This window comes from Gracilinanus agilis, chromosome 5 (genome assembly GCF_016433145.1).
Source record: "Gracilinanus agilis isolate LMUSP501 chromosome 5, AgileGrace, whole genome shotgun sequence".
Classification (NCBI taxonomy): Eukaryota; Metazoa; Chordata; class Mammalia; order Didelphimorphia; family Didelphidae; genus Gracilinanus; species Gracilinanus agilis.
Window position 1 is genome coordinate 21444051 of NC_058134.1, and position 17958 is coordinate 21462008.

A 17958-nucleotide genomic window follows, 5' to 3' on the forward strand; every position below is an offset into this window, starting at 1 on the left:
GAGAGAGAGAGAGAGAGAGAGAGAGAGAGAGAGAGAGAGAGAGAGAGAGAGAGAGAGAGAGAGATGGAAGAGAGAGGAAGGAGTATGGAACAGAAATAGGGAGGCCCCTCTCTGAAATAGCACCTTGGTCTAGAGCATAGCAGGCAAATTTTTAAAAATTCCCAAAGACATAAAAATACTTCAAAAGACCAGGAAAGGGTGACCCATTAGTCATCCATTTATTAGCTCTGTGGCCCTAGGCTAATGAGCCATCCTTACATGTCTCCTTGCATTCATTTCCCCATCTCTAAAGCAAGGATGGCATTGCTCAGCATCACCTGAGAGGGCTTCTGTGAGAAGAGGGCTACACACCTATGAGCTACTTTTGTAGCTGAGGAAATTCTGTCTTATTCCATCACTCATACCTACAAGATAGTTCTCCATTCATTAAAGTCCCATAAGACACCTTGGACAGAATTATAAGGCCACTAAAGACATAAGATGGGTGTGGGCCCAGGATTCAGAATCATGGAACTAGAAGGGACCTAAGAAGTCAATCATTTCAATATCCTCATTTGACAGATGGGAGAGGGGTGGAGCCAAGATGACAGAGTAATCCTCAGCAGCTCTGTGCCACATGAGAATCCTCTCTTACCAAGATTAAAATATCACCACAAAATGAATACAGGAGTGAAAAAACCAACAAGGAGACAGAGTGAAATAACTTTCAAGAAAAGAAAAACTCAAAAGGTAGGCAATGAACATCTGTGGCACTGGGGTAAAAGTAGACCCAGCAAGAAGCTATAACAAGAATGGAAGAGCAAGCCAAGAGCGAGCCACATCCCACCCCTCACCCCACATCTGCTGTCCAAGGTTCAAGAACCTATGCCTGTGCCAACATCCAGACCCTGAGACTCTGCCTGAGTAAACAGAGGTACAAGCCAACCCATATCCCTTGAAATTTCAAACCTGTGGAGAAGTCCAGAACCCTAGCCAGGAAATTTTAGTATGGCCTTGGTGAGGACTTAATTCACACTTTGGAGTGAATGACAGTATTAAGTACTAAGTACTGATCTTTTTGCCTAAGCTTAAGGTGAAGCTCTAAGACAGGACAATCAAGGGTATGCCTGATTGGATCAAGTACACAGTGAGACCAAAAACTTGAGACTAAGCCTGAGGCTAGAATTTGATCAGCCCCTGACCTGATCAAGATCAGAGTGAGATCAAAAGCTTACACCTAAGCCTGAGGCAAGTCTTTAATCTATCATTATTTTAAGGGTCAATTGAATCAGCAGGGGGAGGGGGCTCTCAGACCTCTCAGCTCTCAGACCATGACATCATCCTCCCAAGACTATCTATAATTAGATAGAGAAAATGAGCAAACAACAAGAAATGCACCTAACTCTAAAGAATTTTTATGGAGACAAAGAGCAAGGTACAGACACAAAAGGGGATAGTAAAAGCAAAGGAAACACACAAAAACAAAGTCCAAAAGAAAAATAGGGATTGGACACAGATTCTGGAAGAACTCAAAAAGGACTTCAAAAACCATTTAAGAGAGGCAGAGGAAAAGTGGGAAAGAAAAATGAAAGTGATGCAAGGAGAAATGAAAGTGATACAAGAAAAAATCAAAGTAATGCAAGAAGCAATGGGCCAACTGAAAAAGGAGAACCAAAAACTGACAGAGGAAAATCAGGTCTTAAAAATCAGAATTGACCATCTAGAAACTAATAATTTCATGAGAAATCAAGAAATAATAAAGCAGAATCAAAGGAATGAAAAAATAAAAGGAGAATATGAAATATCTCAGTCAAAAAACAACAGATGTAGGGGGCAGCTGGGTAGCTCAGTGGCTCGAGAGCCAGGTCTAGAGACGGGAGGTCCTAGGTTCAAATCTGACCTCAGACACTTCCCAGCCGTGTGACCCTGGGCAAGTCACTTGACCCCCATTGCCTACCCTTACCACTCTTCTGCCTTGGAGTCAATACACAGTATTGACTCTAAGATGGAAGGTAAGGGTTTAAAAAAAAACAGATGTAGAAAATAGGTCTAGGAGAGACAATATGAGAATTATTGGACTACCTGAAAGCCATGATCAAGAAAAAACATTAGATATCATATTACAAGAAATTATCAAAGATAATTGCCAAGAGATCCTCGAACAAGAAAATAAAATGGAAATGGAAAGAATTCACAGATCACCTCCAGAAAGAAATCCTCCAATGAAAACTTCCAGGAATATAATAACTAAATTCAAGAGCCAAGGAAAAAATACTTCAAGCAGTCAGCAAGAAATCATTCAAATACCATGGAGCTACAATCAGGATCACACAGGACCCAGCAGCTTCTACATTAAAGGATTGAAAGGCATGGAATCGATATTCAAGAAGGCAAAAGATTTGAGTTTATAACCCAGAGTCACCTATCCAGTATAACTGAGTATATTCTTTCAGGGGGGAAAATGGACATTCAATAAGATAGAAGATGTGCAAGCATTCCTGAGGAATAAGCCAGACCTATACAAAAAATCTGAAGTTCAAAGACAAGACCCAAGAGAAGCCTAAAAAGGTAAATAAGACAAATGGGAGAACAGAAGTACAGTCAAGTAAAGGGGCTTAATGAAGGCCTCTCAACAGGCAAGTTACAAGTAAAACCAGTACTAGAACCCAGATCCCCTATGTCTTTGCTTTTTAAAAAAACAGAAGATTAAAAAAAAAAAAAAGCTTACCTGCCAGACACCGATATTTGATGAAGGCTCTGCAAATGGCCGCTTGAAGACCTTGCACATTTTTAAGGCATCTGAGTTAATTTCAGAAAAGTTATTAAGGACGGCAAAGGCAGCTGCTAATGGGTAGACACATGAGAAAAGACTCACATATCCAAACTGCAAAAATAGCTCCAAGTAATCATCAAAGGTGCCCTGAAAAAAAAAGCCAGTGAAAAGAAAATGGTACGTTACATTGTCATGGACAACTCATGAAAAACAGAAACATTAATAATTTTCAGGGCACACATATGTTTCCCCTAACTTGGTCTATGGTGGAGTCTCCAAGCTCCTCCACCTCCAACATTTGAATTGAAAAACAAATGAAAATTTAGGCTTGGCTCCTCCAGAAGCAAAAATTTAAAAAAGGGTTTAAATAGTTCTTTTTTTTAAAAAAAGATGTTCATTTAGAGAAAGTAAATGACCCAGAATGATTCCCTAACAAATAATAGTCTTCTGTAATGTCCCCATGATTTTATTAACTCATTCAAAAAAATATCTAGTCTCATTTGTCGCACCTCACACCACTCAAAGTAAAGGGTTTTGGTGGGATCAGAAGGCCAGAAAAAAAAAATTTTTTTAAGGGAAAAGATAGACATAGCCTCATTTTAAAATTTAGATAAAATGTGTGTCACTAGAAATAACAATGACCCAGAGCAGGTCTTATGTAAAGTCAGCCTTGGGAAATTACTTTTAGGGGGAATGATGAGAAACTGCCAATATGAGGGCCTTGAGCACAATGTCAAGGCCCAAATCCCCACAATATTGAGAAAAGGCCAATGGATTTGGTCATTGGGAAGTCACTAATGGCCTTTTGAGGAAATAAAGCAATCAGCCTTCTCACTGGGGGAAGTTCACTACATTTTCATTGTATAACTTTTCCACTGAACATGGCAGTCATGTCTTCATCCTGTAAGTGAACTCACATTTATGTAGCATCCCCTGCCCTGACTGCGGGACAGAGCTTCTTCCAGAACCTCCATTTAAGGAAGGTACCCAAGGCCAGCTCTTTATTTTCCTCATACACTGTCCTCCTTAGACCCTGTTCATCATGCGTCCCAATTAGTCCTGCCTCCCACCTACTTTGGGTTATCTTCACCCATTAGACTGCATGTTCCTTGAGGACAGGGAATGCGTTTTTTATACTTTATAGGAATGTTTTATTTATTTTATTAAGGTGTACTATTTGGGGGAGGGGAGAGTCAGGATCTTTTCTCCTAGTTAGGAGGTGAGTGAGTTGCCTGAAACCTGTCCCGTGACATTTTTTTTCCACTTCCCAGGTTCAAAAATTCCTCCAAGAAGAAGCCGAGAAGCCAGTCCAGGCCAAGTAACTTGACTTGTCTGATTTGAGGCAGGATCCTCAGCTGTCTCTGACTCCTTGGTTATATCAGTGATATGAAAATCCCTCCCCTCCACCCCAATCAGCTCATCTGAACCCTCTAAACAGAGTTTATTCTGTAACCTCACTCCGTTTACCTAAAGTCTCTTTATCTAGATCTGTTTCCTTTATGAGACTATGATTCTGTTTAACTAAGTCCATTTAACTTTTAGGACACTGAAGGAAGAATAGGATTAAGAATCTATCCTTTTAGACTTTTATAGCCTAAAAGAATGTATGAGATTATAAGAGGTAAAAGAATGTATTTTTTGATGTAACTTTCTCTATAAAAATTTGTCAGAAACTCCAATCCAGGTTGAGGCTTATTTTTCTACCTTCTGAACTTGAGCTTAAGTAAAATAAAACCTAAGTTTTTACCTCTGTACTTGCTGCATTATGGGAGGTTTATTTCAGCAGAAGTAACCTACTACATGAACTCACAGAGGAGCCCCCGCGCACGTACCAGGTAAGTGCCCATGTCTTTTTCCAGGATGATTTGTTCGTACAGGGGGGCGTCCACCTCGGCCTTTAAAGCCTGCACCTTCTTCTTCACCCGGAGGCCGTACTTCCTCTGGAGCCAATAGGGAAGGAGGGTTTCCACGATTTGGTTCAGAATCTGAGACGTAATCAGCAGAGTAGCCAAGCTCTGAAGCAAAACAAACAGCAGACACTGAGTGAGGATAGGCCACAGGCCAGACTAGCATATCTGTAGTGACAGCCTGTCACAAGCATCTCTGAGTGGAACCTTCGGGATCAGGGTTCGAAACGGTCCTTTTACGCTCACTCGCTGAGTGAGCCTGCCGAGGCCCTTCCGGGCCTCCTGAGAAGTCCCTGGCAGGATGGCGTCCCTGGCAGCTCCCTCCGGGGCACCATCCACATCTTTACCTTTTCCTACGATTTACAAGGACGAGGTGTGACAGACACCGTAGCGACACGCCTAGGCTAAGGCCCTGACCCTGCGCTGCTTCTAGCTCGTCCGTCTCTCCTGGGGAAGCTCCCTTTGGGGCACGACTCTGACGTGGCCCCCGGAGGACAAAAGCAGGCTCGCTCGGACCCTCTGCATGTTCAGGGAAGGAAGGAGCCGCTCAGGAGGGCTCTCCGGAGGGACCGCGTGGAGCCCCTCCAGAACGCCTCTCAAAGAAAGGAGCTCGACGTGCCACGTCCTGGGTGCCAGGTGTCTCCTAGCATGGCGCGAGCAATAGGCAAATGGGAGGAAGCATGGCTACAACCTATATCAGAGTACTCAGTCCTGGAGGCGGGAAATCTGCATTTTAAAATGTCAAGAAACGACTGTCAGAAATTGTTTCTACATCTAATTGAAAAAAAAGAAAAACCTAAAAAAGAAAGAAAATAGCTTAATCCAGAGAGGTGGCTCCTCAACTAGAAAAAAGGAAAATCAACAAGCCCCCAGCAGGCTTCTGGATGGAGGGGAATGGAAGTGGTTAGGACGGTAATATGGCAGATGGCAGAGGAGGCGCAAGGACCCGTCTGAGTTCTAGCAAAGCACCTTCCAAAAAGCTACGATACAGTACCTGAAAACATAACCCACAAAAAGACAAGGTGAAGTAATTTCTCATCTAAAACAACACAGACGGCCGGCATGAGGAATCCCGTGCCCCAGGGTGGTGGCAGAAGGCAACGCACCAGGGCAGGCCCCACAGAGGGCCTTCGGGGCGCATGAAGCAGCAGCCGAGGCTTCCAGAGCTCTCAGCCACAGATGATGTTGGGGGGTGGGAGGCGGACAACTGCTCAGGAGACTGCAGGGGTCCCTTGGCTGGCGCTGGGTGCAAGACTCTTGTCCCATTGCTCATGCACAGAACCAGTTCACAGCCTTGGGGTACAGTCCCAGGGGGAGGGGGAGAACAGGGGAGCAGGGACCCTGGTCACAGTTCCAAGGGGCAAAAGGGAGCTTGAGGTCACTCAAAGACCAAAGCACAGGCCTGGAGACGATCAAACACAGCTCTCCTTACATCACAGTACCTTGGAAAAACTGAGAGCAGACTGATCCCCAGAGCCAGCTCTGAAGGCAGCAGCACAAAGAACCCAAAGTTTGGAGCGGTGCTCTCTTTATTAGTTACAGAGCCCAACTTAAACAGTTTTTAAACTAACTGAAAAGAAGAAAAAGCATGAAAATGAGCAAACCAATTAAAAAAAAGAAACTCAACGTAGAAAGTTATTTTGGTGACAGGGCAGGCTTAAACTCAGAAAAGGGCAACAAAGTCAATACTGCTGCATCCAAAGCGCCAAGAAAAATATCAGTTGTTCTCAAGTCCAAAGAGAATTAATGAAGCAGCTCAAATCAAATAAGAGAGATAGAAGAAAAAATGGAAAAGAAATGAGAGTAAAACAAGAAAATCATGAAAAAAGAATCAACAGTTTGGTAAAGGAGGCACAAAAAAATACTAAAGAAATTAATACCTTAAAAAACAAAATAGGCCAATTGTTAAAAGATGCACGAAAATCCAAAGAAGAAAAGATCTTCATAAAAAGCTGACTTGACCAAATGGAAAAAGATATACAAAAGCATACTGAAGAAAAAAATTTCTTGAAAGACGAAACAAAAATTCACTGAGGAAAAGAACTCTTTACAAAGTAGACCTGGCCAAATGAAAAAGGAGGTACAGAAGCTCATTCAAAAAACAAACAAAAAACCATGCCTTAAAAATTAGATTTGGACAAGTGGAAGCTAATAACAATCAAACAAAGTCAAAAGAATGAAAAAAATAGAAGAAAATGTGAAATACCTCATGGGGAAAACAATTGTACAAAAATATTTAAAGCAGCTCTTCTTAGGAGGGCAAAGATTTGGAAAGTGAGGTGATACTCATCGATCGGGGAATGGCTGAGTAAGTTATAGTATATGATTATAATGGAATACTATTGTTCTATAAGAAATGACAAGCAGAAGGAGCTCAGAAAAACCTGGAAAGACTTACACAAAGTGAGGCAGAGTGAAATAAGCAGAACCAGGAGAACACTGTACATTGACAGAAATACTTTACAATAAACAACCGTGAATAACTTGGCTATTCTCAGCAACAACAACAACAACAAAAAAACACAACAAAAGAAAATATCCCAAAGGACTCATGGTAAAAAAATGTCATCTAATTCCAGAGAAAAAGAACTGGGTCTGAATGCATACCAAAGCAATCTTTTTTTCAATTTCTTAATTTCTTTTCTATTTGAGTTTCCTTCTATAAAAGGATTAATATGGAAAAATTTTTTGCATGACTGTACATATAAAATCTATATGAGATTACTCCATGTCAAGGGCAGTGGTGGGTTGGAGAGGAAGGAGTGAGAGAGATAACTTGAGACTCAATATTCTTTGAAAAATGTTGGAAACATGCAATCCATCACTTGTTTATACCGTTATGTGATTTGGAGTTTTGATTTTAAAAGATTACTCTATTACAAAAAATGAATAATATGGAAATAGGTATTGAGTGATAATACATGTATAACTCAAAGAATTGCTTGTCAGCTGAGAGGGAGGAGGGAAGAAGGGAGGGAGACAATATGAATAATGGAATCATGAGAAAATACTTCTAAAAAAGTAATTAATTTTTTTAAATGTTGGAAACATGTAATTGGAGAAAAAATAAAATAAAATGTAATACCTTAAAAAAGGGTAAGATGATAAAATGAGCTTTATTATTTTTGATTTTGGCAATTTACAAAGCCAAACATGGTGAAAATAGGATCACAGACCCATCTTTTTAGTGCTGGAATGAACTTCAGAGATCCAGAGGCTTCCAATCTGGGGTATGAGAATATTGTCAAAAGAATATTTGGCTAATAATTATATTATGCTATTGAAAGCAATTTGTTTTATTCCTCATGTGTGTTAAGGGTGGCATCTAACTGAATCAATCAATCATCTCACCTCACTCAGCCTTGATATCTCTATCATGTGAGAATATCTCCCTTGAGTCAATCAATGAAAGGAATATCAAGAGGTGTAACAGGAAGTCTGTTGGGATTGCTTGAGGTGCATAGAATAAAATCAGCAACAAAGAAGAGAGAGCATTCTAGGTAAGCCCCTAAGAAGGACCTGTTGGTGGGGGCAGGGGAAGGAGAAGAGCCCTGGTCTCAGCCTGGGTCTCAGTCTCCACTCCACACATGACCAGGCAAGGACCTCATGAACTTTGAAGGGCCAGGACTTGGACATTGGTCCCTAGAAGTATCCCCAGAATGGCAGCCATTTCATTGGGAGCTAAGAACTAGACACATTAAGGAAAAGCAGCCTTGTGACTCTACAGAGAGCCTAGAAGAAAAACCACCCCAAGCCTAAGGAGAACATCTGGAGGACTCCAGCAAAGACTGCTCTCTACACAGAAGCACATTTTCCCCTGAACTCTGTAGGTACTGAGGGAAGAATGTTAGAAATTGTGGGGGGGGGGTGGCATTTTGTACCAACTGTTCTTACCATATCACCTTAGTAAATGCCCCCCTCTAGAAGCTAACTAATTGCTGTCAGTCAATAATCAGGAAAAGAAGCTCAATGGCAGAGGTTCATGAACTACAGCTTGGAAAAGACAGCTTCAGGGTCATCCCTAGAACCTTGAAGAACAAAAGCAGGAGCCATTCTCTGGGGTGTGAGTGTGGGTTAGAAAGGGAGTTCCAGCCAGTGCTACCTGGGCAAATGCAGGGAAACTGGAGAGAGTATTTCCCTTAATATTGAAAGGGGGATATTGGAAGGTCTACTGAAAGCCCATAGATATACAAACTGAAAAAGATTGGGAACCTATAATCTAGTTCAATCCCACATGTTATATACATAAGGAAGCTGAAACCCTAAGAAGGGAAGGGACTTGCCCAAGGTAACACAGGTTCCAGTCCATGATCATGGCCCTTTTTTAATGGTATCACATTGAAGTTGGTCTTCATAGGAGCAGTGACCACCATCAACACAAAACATCAATTTTCCTTCAATGTTGCCAAGATTTGTCTCTCCTTACAATAATCTAAATTTTCTAGTAATTGGCCTCCAAACTCCTCTTTACATCAAGAAATTTGTGCTTTCAAAGACTGATACATTTTGGCACAATCGAATATAATAGGCTTTGCTACTAGTAACAGTGCAACGATCCAGGACAATCCAGAGGAACTTGGGAGAAAGAGAGCTCTCCACGTCCAGAAAAAGAACTGTGGAGACAGAAATGCATTAGAAAAATATGAGATAGGGATATTGTGAAGAGTGAATCAAACTCTTTTTGTCTATCAATCAGCGACTTTTAAGTTAATCAATCAAAAATGTAAGTACCCTGACTTTGTACCACTAAGTAGGAGAGTTCACAAGTCACTTGTGCCCAGCCCCTGGGCAGTGCTAGGCAAACTGAAAGACTGTGATTGGTTCCCATAAAGTGGGGGAGCCACAGGAAGTGACGTGGAGAAAACTGCTTTAAAAAGGCCAGCCTGAGGATTCAGTCTCTGGCTCTGTGCTGGTGAGCCAGCCTGGAGGAGGAGACTCTTTCCTTGGGTCCTGCGGTGGTGAGCGGAGTGATTCCTTCCTTGGTTCTTCAGGGAAGAGACGTCTCTGCTCACTGGCGCTTCAGTGAGACACTCCCTTCAGCATGAGTTCTGGGGAGATTCTTGGCAGTCTTAGTCTCTGTGCACTGAAGGTTCTCGACAGATTCTTCAGTGTCTCCTGGTTCTTCAGATTTTGGCTTCCTACTCAGGACTTTAGGATTCTGGTGAGATTTGCTTTCAGATTCACATTTTCGGTCTGGAGACATTAGGATTAAACTCAGGGCATTTGTAGCTAGGCAGTACTTTCTGGCTCTTTTTTTTTTCTCATTTTTCCACTTTCACTCTTTCCACCTCTTTCTAAATAAAGCTGCTGAAAGTCATTTGAACTTAAGCTGTAGCGTTTTTAAATTGGTGACCACAATATTACTTTAGAATTCTCATATTTAGCATGAAACCTAAGTTTAAATTCTTATAATATGAATGGGGTTTTGATGTTTAACGATCGCTCTACTACATATATGAATAACATGGAAATTGGTTTTGAACAATGATACATGTATAACCCAGTGGAACTGCTTGTGGGATTTGGGAGGGGAGAAGAAAGGGGAGGAGAGGATCATGAATCATGTAACCATGGAAAAATATTCTAAATAAAATAACAATAATAATTTTAAAAAGTAAATGTGCTTTGTGAACCTTTCCCATAAAAATTAAACTCAAGATACTAACTAGGAAAAGTATAACTGGTTATTGAGAAGAGGACTGAACAGTGAAAGAAGATGCTAGAAAGCCAGTCTTCCCTCCATTTCCTGTTCATTTTCAAGTTATGTGAATCAGCTGTGGTAACCCACTGAAGGTAATGGCAGACTTTCCAAAACAAATCTGAAAGATAATGACACAGCATGGGACTCTGGTCTCAAGAATGCAGTAATTTAGTTGTTGAAAATAGGACTCAATGAATCCTGGGCACCAGGTTGCCATGGCACCCAATAATTTAGGGGTATGGGAATACATGTATTTCTTTCTACTCACTCACAGGTGCTCATGTCTTTACTTTCAAAATTCTTTGGGACAGAAAAAGTCTAGAGCCCCGGATGTGGGCACTTATGGCTTCCATGGTCCTTTCACTATGGCAGCCCTTGTTTTAGCTTTAGCTTGGCCCTTGAACATAAAGGATTGGAAAAAAGGACAGAAGGCACAGAGAAGTTGCCAATCAGGATTTCCACCTTGTAGGGCTGTGTTTCATGCATATACTGAACTCCTGTGAGTCTTTCTGGAAAATGCTTTAAGATTCTTCCATTGACCCCGATCAGAGTTTCAAAACTGACACTGAAAACCAGTGTCTTCCAGCAAAAAATGCCTTCCCCTTCTTCCCTTACTTTTTAACTTAAATTTTTTTTTCAATTATATGTAGAGACAATTTTTGACAATTGTTTTCTGGCATTTTGTGATTCAGATTCTCATCCTCCCTAGTCTAATATAGGTTATACCAGTGCTTTCATGCCATTCATATTTCCATATTTTCAGTGCCAAGGCAAAAGAAATATCACATGCCATAAAAAACTCAAAAGAAATAAAATGGAAGATGGCATGCTTTGATCTACAATCAGGTTCCAACAATTCCATCTTTGGCTATGGAGAGCATTTTTCACCATGAGTCCACTGGGGTTAGCTTGGGACTTGACTTTGCTGATAATAGTTTAGTCTTTCACAGCTGATCATTGTAAAATATTTCTTTCACCATATACATCTTCTGGTTCTGTTTACTGTACTCTTCTTCAGTTCATCTGAGGTTTATTTTTTATAACTCATACCTGAATTTGTTTTTAAAGAACATTACCAGAAATGACTTCCTATCTCTGTTTTCACAGGTCTGGGAAGCTCTTATTGTGGACGTTTTCTCCATCACTGCAGACTGCAAGACTCTGTGACTTATGAATCATAGAGATACACAGAGCACTGGGAAGTTAAGAGACGGCCAATGTTCACAAAGCTAGGAAGTGTCCTAGGTGGACCATGGGAACTCCTGAACCCAAGTCATGCAGCTCTCTACATACAGCATTTAACACAAAACTAATTTGTAAAAATTGTACTGTTTTTCGCACTCACCTGTCGCAAAAGTTTCATATCCTTCATCACAAAGGCAATGTAGAAGAGTGATGCAAAACAGTTTAGAAAGTTGAACTGCCAATATAAAAATGAAAAAGGATTTCAAAAGTAAGACAAAGTGCTCAAAATCAAGGGGCGAATTCAGTTACCAAAACAACAACAACAACAACAACAACAACAACAAAACTACAAAGTATCTTTTTTTTTTTTTTTAATCAACCTAAGCCTACACTGGGTCACTTCTGCCTGCTGGGTCAGGGCTTGAGAGAGGTCTGCTGCTGCTCCCTAATGATCCCCTTCTGCTCCTCAACCAAACCAAGGGGAGGAAGATGAGGTCTAAAGTCAACAAGGTGATGAATGTAGCCCAATTGAGCTGAAGGCAAAGCCTCCGAAGGCCTAGAAGTTCTAGCCATGCAGATGACCAGGCAAATTGAGGGCAAAAAATCAAAGGGAAAATGAGTTCACTGACCCATGGTTCTGGACATAAATTTATCAAGCACAGGATCATCTAATTTAACCACCTTTTAAAAAAGTTTAATCATTTGGACTGATTCTTTGTTTTCTTAGGCAGAGAATTTGTGATTGTTCAGTTGTTTCAGTTGTAGCCAACTCTTTGTGACTTCATTTGGGGAATAGAGATCCTGGATATATAGCCATTTCCTTCTCCAGCTTATTTTACAGAAAAGGAAATGGAGGCAAACAGGGTTAAGTGACTTGGCCCAGGGTCACCCAGCTAGTAAATGCCTGAGGCCAAATTCGAACTCAGGTCTTCCTGACTCCAGACCTGGTACTCTATTCCCTGTACCACCCAGCTGCCCCAAGGCAAAGAATACCAAACATATTTTCACCTTTTCTGATCAACTCAATTACCTACAGATGCCCCAGAGCTTCTTCAGACCCAGAAGGCTCATTTCCATGACACTAAATGACCTCATGTGACCCTGTTTCTTTAGTCTGTTTTTTTATTGGCTTTCTGTCTCCTCCCTAATTTCTAGATAACTGAAGCTGCCACCATGAGTGAGTTCCAAACAAATGAGGTGGAATTGTGCTAATTCTTGATTATCTAGGATAGAAGTAGAACAATAGGACAGGCACTCCCTGACTGATGAACAGTTCACATTTATCTACACAGCTAATGAGTCCTACCCTCTGAAGCCCCAGCTATGGACAGCAACCAAAGGATCAAGTCAGCAGGAGGGTATTAAGCACCCGCTATGTGCCAAACACTGTCACTGTGTAGTACTCCGCTGAGGGCATTCCATGGTGGCTGGCAGGAGGAACACTCTTCCCTACGACCAGCCTCCTTTTCTTTCCTTTTGTTAATTGGAATTTGGGAGATGCCATTTAAAAGTATATATATATATATTTTTTCTATGGACACGTGGGGACCTTAAAACTACATTTCCCATGGTCCAACAGGTTTCCTGTTTTGAATTACGTATTCAAGGTGAGGAACAGCTTTAAATAGGGGGAAGTGACTTTGAACTGCTCCCTTAGCTAGCAGGCGCGCGATACGAAAGGTAAAGATGGCGGAGGCAGTTTGAATACTTAAAAGCGTGTGGTCTAATGATTTATCTCTATCAGCATGGCTTTAATTAAAATACTAATTTATATTATTATATCAGTCTTTATCATTTTTAATCGTAACAATGATGGCAACCTTACAAAGTTTGGAATTCGAACTCTCAATCTTCTAGATAGCCTAAGAAGCCATGCAGCTCTGGGACCCAGAGTCTCAGAAGCGATCTTTTTCCTTGCCCAGTCCTCTCCCGATTTTCCCCAGCCTAGAGGCTGTTTTATGGGGAAGAGAAACAATGGTTTTAATTGCTGCTGGGCTGTGAATTATTTTGCTCAATGCTCCGGGCCTGGTGGCCCTTGCAGACATTGACAGACTGCCAGAGCCCAGCCAGTATCGTCTCACCGCTGATCTCCTTAAGTCCTGCCGGCCCACCAGTCCAGACCACTGCCTCATGTTCCTTCCAGTGTCCCAGTGCCTGTGATCTCTGCAGCTTTTCCTGCCTACTCTGATCTCCGCTGCTTTTCCTGACTCACCAGTGCAGGCCATTTCTGTGGATCCGGAATCCTCAGATTTCCGAGGAGCGACCCAGTTCTGACTTGCCGAGATCTTTGGAGACTTCTGCCTCTGCTGCTTAGGATTTGGTATTGTCCCCCCACCCCCTACTCTCTTGGTAATGGCCTGCATTCTAGCCCTCCATGTGTTTCTCTAAAGACCCAATTTTGGCACCCCCCACCCACACAGCTCTCACATGGGATTTCTACAAAACTGACCTAAGTTTTTCTCTAGCCCCGAGCCCACGACCTGACCCCACATGGACCTGGCATCTGAACCTTGAACTAGCGTTTACCCTTAATCGGGCCGCATGGCCTATTCACCCCCATACCTGCTCAGAACTTTGAACTTTAAAAAACCCCTTAAACTCAGTAGAACTCAATCAGAAGAACCTTAAATTGAACCAGGGGTGGACTTTTAAACCTCGGAACTGAATGACTTTTAAAGAGACTGTATCTTACTGTATTTTACTAATTAGTTTTGTAAATTAATCTTGTTTATTTTGTTGATTTTCCTGTTGCACTGAATCGTTTTAAGTTAATGAAGTTTGTGGCTGCTAGATTAATTCTGTTTGTGATTTTATTGTCACTCACAAATAATGAGAAAAATCTATTAGAACTGGTAAGAGGTTTTGACCAGCTTGTTAATCTGATACTCACATTATATTTCCTACACATTTTTAAAGTTGTAAATTGCCTTATGTATACTGGAATTATAGAGCACATGCCTTTTAAAATTTATTCTGTCTTGGTAATTGTATAGAACCTTGGAAGTTTCCATGCCTTGAGGATTAAATTGTAATTTTACAAGAGGTTTTTAAACTTTTACTTTAAATCCTAAAGAATTGTTGTCTCAAAGGATAAGCTTTTATATATTTTATTATAAGAGAAATTATTGCCTTAAATGGGTAGAAGCATAAAATTTCCTACCCGGGATTGTTTTTTAAAACAGGAAGCCAAGGAGCTCCTGTATATTCTTATCTGAGGATAATTTAGAACAGAAGGTTTTTTTCTTTTTTAAATATCAGATTTTGCTATGGAAGTAATAACAGAGTTTGTTGAGAAACTCTTAGCCAAGATTTAAAAGTTATAACAAGTATATGATTTTTAAACATCATTGTTTATTGTTTTAAAATGTGCTATTGGAAATTATGGTACTCTATCTGAATGTGCATTGTGAATCTGCTATTTGCACGATCCATTTTCTCTCACAGAAAATCTCATTTACAACCCCCGTGACTCAGCCACTCATCCTTAGCTGACCTGAGGTACCCTTTTTAAGGAAAAAAGGTGTGTTTAGAATTTTCCTCAGAAGGATGGGATGTGTGTTAAGTTTTTTTTTTACATTCAATAATGTAAAAATATATGTATATTTAACTCTTTTAGGAGTAATTTCAGGGGGAAATGTATGATTCTTAGAAGGAAATGTATGTTTTATAATCTATAACGTTAAGTTTAAATTCTTTTGAGAATAATTTCAGGATAAGGATTTTGCCATCTCCCCAGAATCCAGTCGACGAACCTGTTTGATGAAGACACCATGAAGATGTATGAAAAGCCTTCACTATACCATGAAGACAAAAATTTGAACCTTGGGGTGCAGTTAATTGAAATTATGGGGAGTTGAATTTGAATTGAATGTATTGTTTTAATTGTACATGTTATACCAATAGGTGACTGCCCCCAAATTGGTTTTTTGTCAATGCGGCTAGTTTTATCCATTTGTTTATCCATTTCTTTTATCCCCCAAATTCCTGAATTTTTAGAAGTTGTCTATGTTTACAGGTCCAGCAAAGAAAAAAGACCAACTTTTTTTTTTTGCCGGACATCAGGGGGAAATGTCAATTGGAATTTGGGAGATGCCATTTAAAAGTATATATATATATTTTCTATGGACACGCGGGGACCTTAAAACTACATTTCCCATGGTCCAACGGGTTTCCTGTTTTGGATTATGTATTCAAGGTGAGGGACAGCTTTAAATAGGGGGAAGTGACTTTGAACTGGTCCCTCAGCTAGCAGGCGCGCGATACGAAAGGTAAAGATGGCGGAGGCAATTTGAATACTTACAGGCGTGTGGTCTAATGATTTTATCTCTATCAGCATGGCTTTAATTAAAATATTAATTTATATTATTATATCAGTCTTTATCATTTTTAATTGTAACACTTTAGAGGAACTGGGAGCATGCTGTTTGGGCAAATCTACTTAGAGCTTTCTCTTTCTCACATAAGCAGATGCCCCCTCTTACTTTCACCCACTTCTTCCATTCCCTCTTTTTTTGTTCACTCAGTTACCTTAGAAAAGTGTCTCTCTCCCTCTCTTTTCTGGTTTTTCTTCCCCTCCTTCCCTTTGTCAGTCAAAAAAACTTTTTAACGGCCCTAAATCATGATTTGTAAGTGAGGGAATAGCAATATTAAGACATCCAAATCAAACATAAGAAAAAAATCTTCAGTGAAATCAATCACACTAAAGAAAAAGCAATAATATGGAGAGCCCTAGGAAGAATAGACAAATCCTCTTAACAAATTCCACGAACATCTCTAAATCTCTTCATCTCTTAAAACCAGATTTTCCTTAAGTATCAACATTACAGATAAATTGGAATGATTTTTATTTTATTCTGTTGTTGTCTGTTTAGCTAAATTACTAAGTACTATAACAATGTCGTTTTGTATTATTTTTCATTGCAAATATACAAAATGTAACAACATACCACATTAAATGAGCTTTTATGAACTCTCAATGGAACTAATCTTTTATGCCATGTTGTTTCTATGGAAAATACATTCCAAGCTTCAAAAAGCAGACTTACTTTTTTTTATAACAAAACTCATTCATAAGCTAGGGATTTGAAACTTTAATTCATGAATAGATTTTTGAAAAACAACAACAAAATCCTTCCCTTATCAAATTGTTAAGAAAAGCTTCTAGTAAGGAGCTGATGGCTCTGGAATGAGAAATGAGAAAATTAAGACTTTAGACAAGCCAGAAATGGGACAAGTTGTTTTTGAATAACTTAAAATGAGGAGCAATATTAATTCCTATAACCTAAATTTTCTTATATTATTTTTACTTCTCTAACTTAAGAATATACTAGCCTGGAAACAAGTCATTATAATTCATTTCTAGAAGTTATAGATTTTGGTCTTCAAGAAAAACACATTTACACTGAAAAAACAAACAAACATACTCACCACCAAAACTTTGAGGATGAGGTGATTTTGATAGGCAGACTCCAGCCTGTGATTCTCTGAAATTAGCCATAAGAAACAGTGATGTTTCTCCCTCAGACAGAAACCAATGTTCATTCAATAACATCAGGCAAATGTCACCACCCTGCTAACAGCATCACTGTCAAATACCAGGGCCCTTCATCACTCATTTAAAAATATTATTTGTTGACTGAAAAATGGCCTTCCTTCCCTTACCACTAAGATAAACAACACTTACTCCCCACGAAATTTTTAAGAAGGAAACAGCTAGATAACAAAGAAATGTTTTTAAAGAAAAGAGGTACAACACTAGCTTGCATAGCAAGGTAAGAAATGCCCATTTTAAGCCCAAATTGTATTCATTAACTAGGGTGACCCCAGTTATGAATTATGCTGCTCCAAAAGAAATCTAAGCAAACTAGAGCAAAAAGCAGCTGGCAGGCAGAATAACATCATTAACATGGTATACCCAGGTATGCCCAGAGCACTCCTGCACAAGTCCCTGCAGTGAGCTGGCATCAAGGACCTTGAACCTCATTGGGAAAAGGGAGCAGTACACAACAGAGCTCAGGATACTTCTTAGCTAAAACTGGAGGACACAAAGGAAGACAAGAGTGGGATGCTGCCCTCAATTAAATGCTCTAGTCAAAAACACCTTTGGGGTCCCCATCCACTGTTCCCTTCTCCCAATGGAACCTACTTTTCAACATGGGGCAATGGAGTCTCTGCTTCTCAGATTTGGGACTCCTTTAGGATAACCAACAAATCTCAAGGACAAGTACTGGCCAGACCACACCATGCCACTTTGACCCAGAAGTCCAGAGTTTATCAAGACCATGGGCTATGACAGAGTCTTCCTTCTTTCCTTCCTTCCTTCCTCCCTTCCTTCCTTCCCTCCCTCCTCCCTTTCCTTTCTTCCTCCCTCCCTCCCTTCCTTCCTTCCCTCCCTCCTCCCCTTCCTTCCTTCC

At 40.3% G+C, this 17958-nt stretch overlaps 1 protein-coding gene across 1 annotated transcript in view; it reads right to left on the reverse strand.

The window, feature by feature from the left end:
- The window catches only part of ANO10 (anoctamin 10), a 52986-nt gene that overhangs the window by 3037 nt on the left and 31991 nt on the right, over window positions 1-17958 (reverse strand). The window contains exons 7-10 of the mRNA XM_044679790.1: window positions 16973-17028; window positions 11706-11780; window positions 4585-4767; window positions 2708-2899 (exon numbers count right to left, since the gene is read on the reverse strand). Of these exons, the coding sequence (XP_044535725.1) occupies window positions 2708-2899; window positions 4585-4767; window positions 11706-11780; window positions 16973-17028 (506 nt within the window). The remainder of the gene's footprint in view (window positions 1-2707; window positions 2900-4584; window positions 4768-11705; window positions 11781-16972; window positions 17029-17958) is intronic.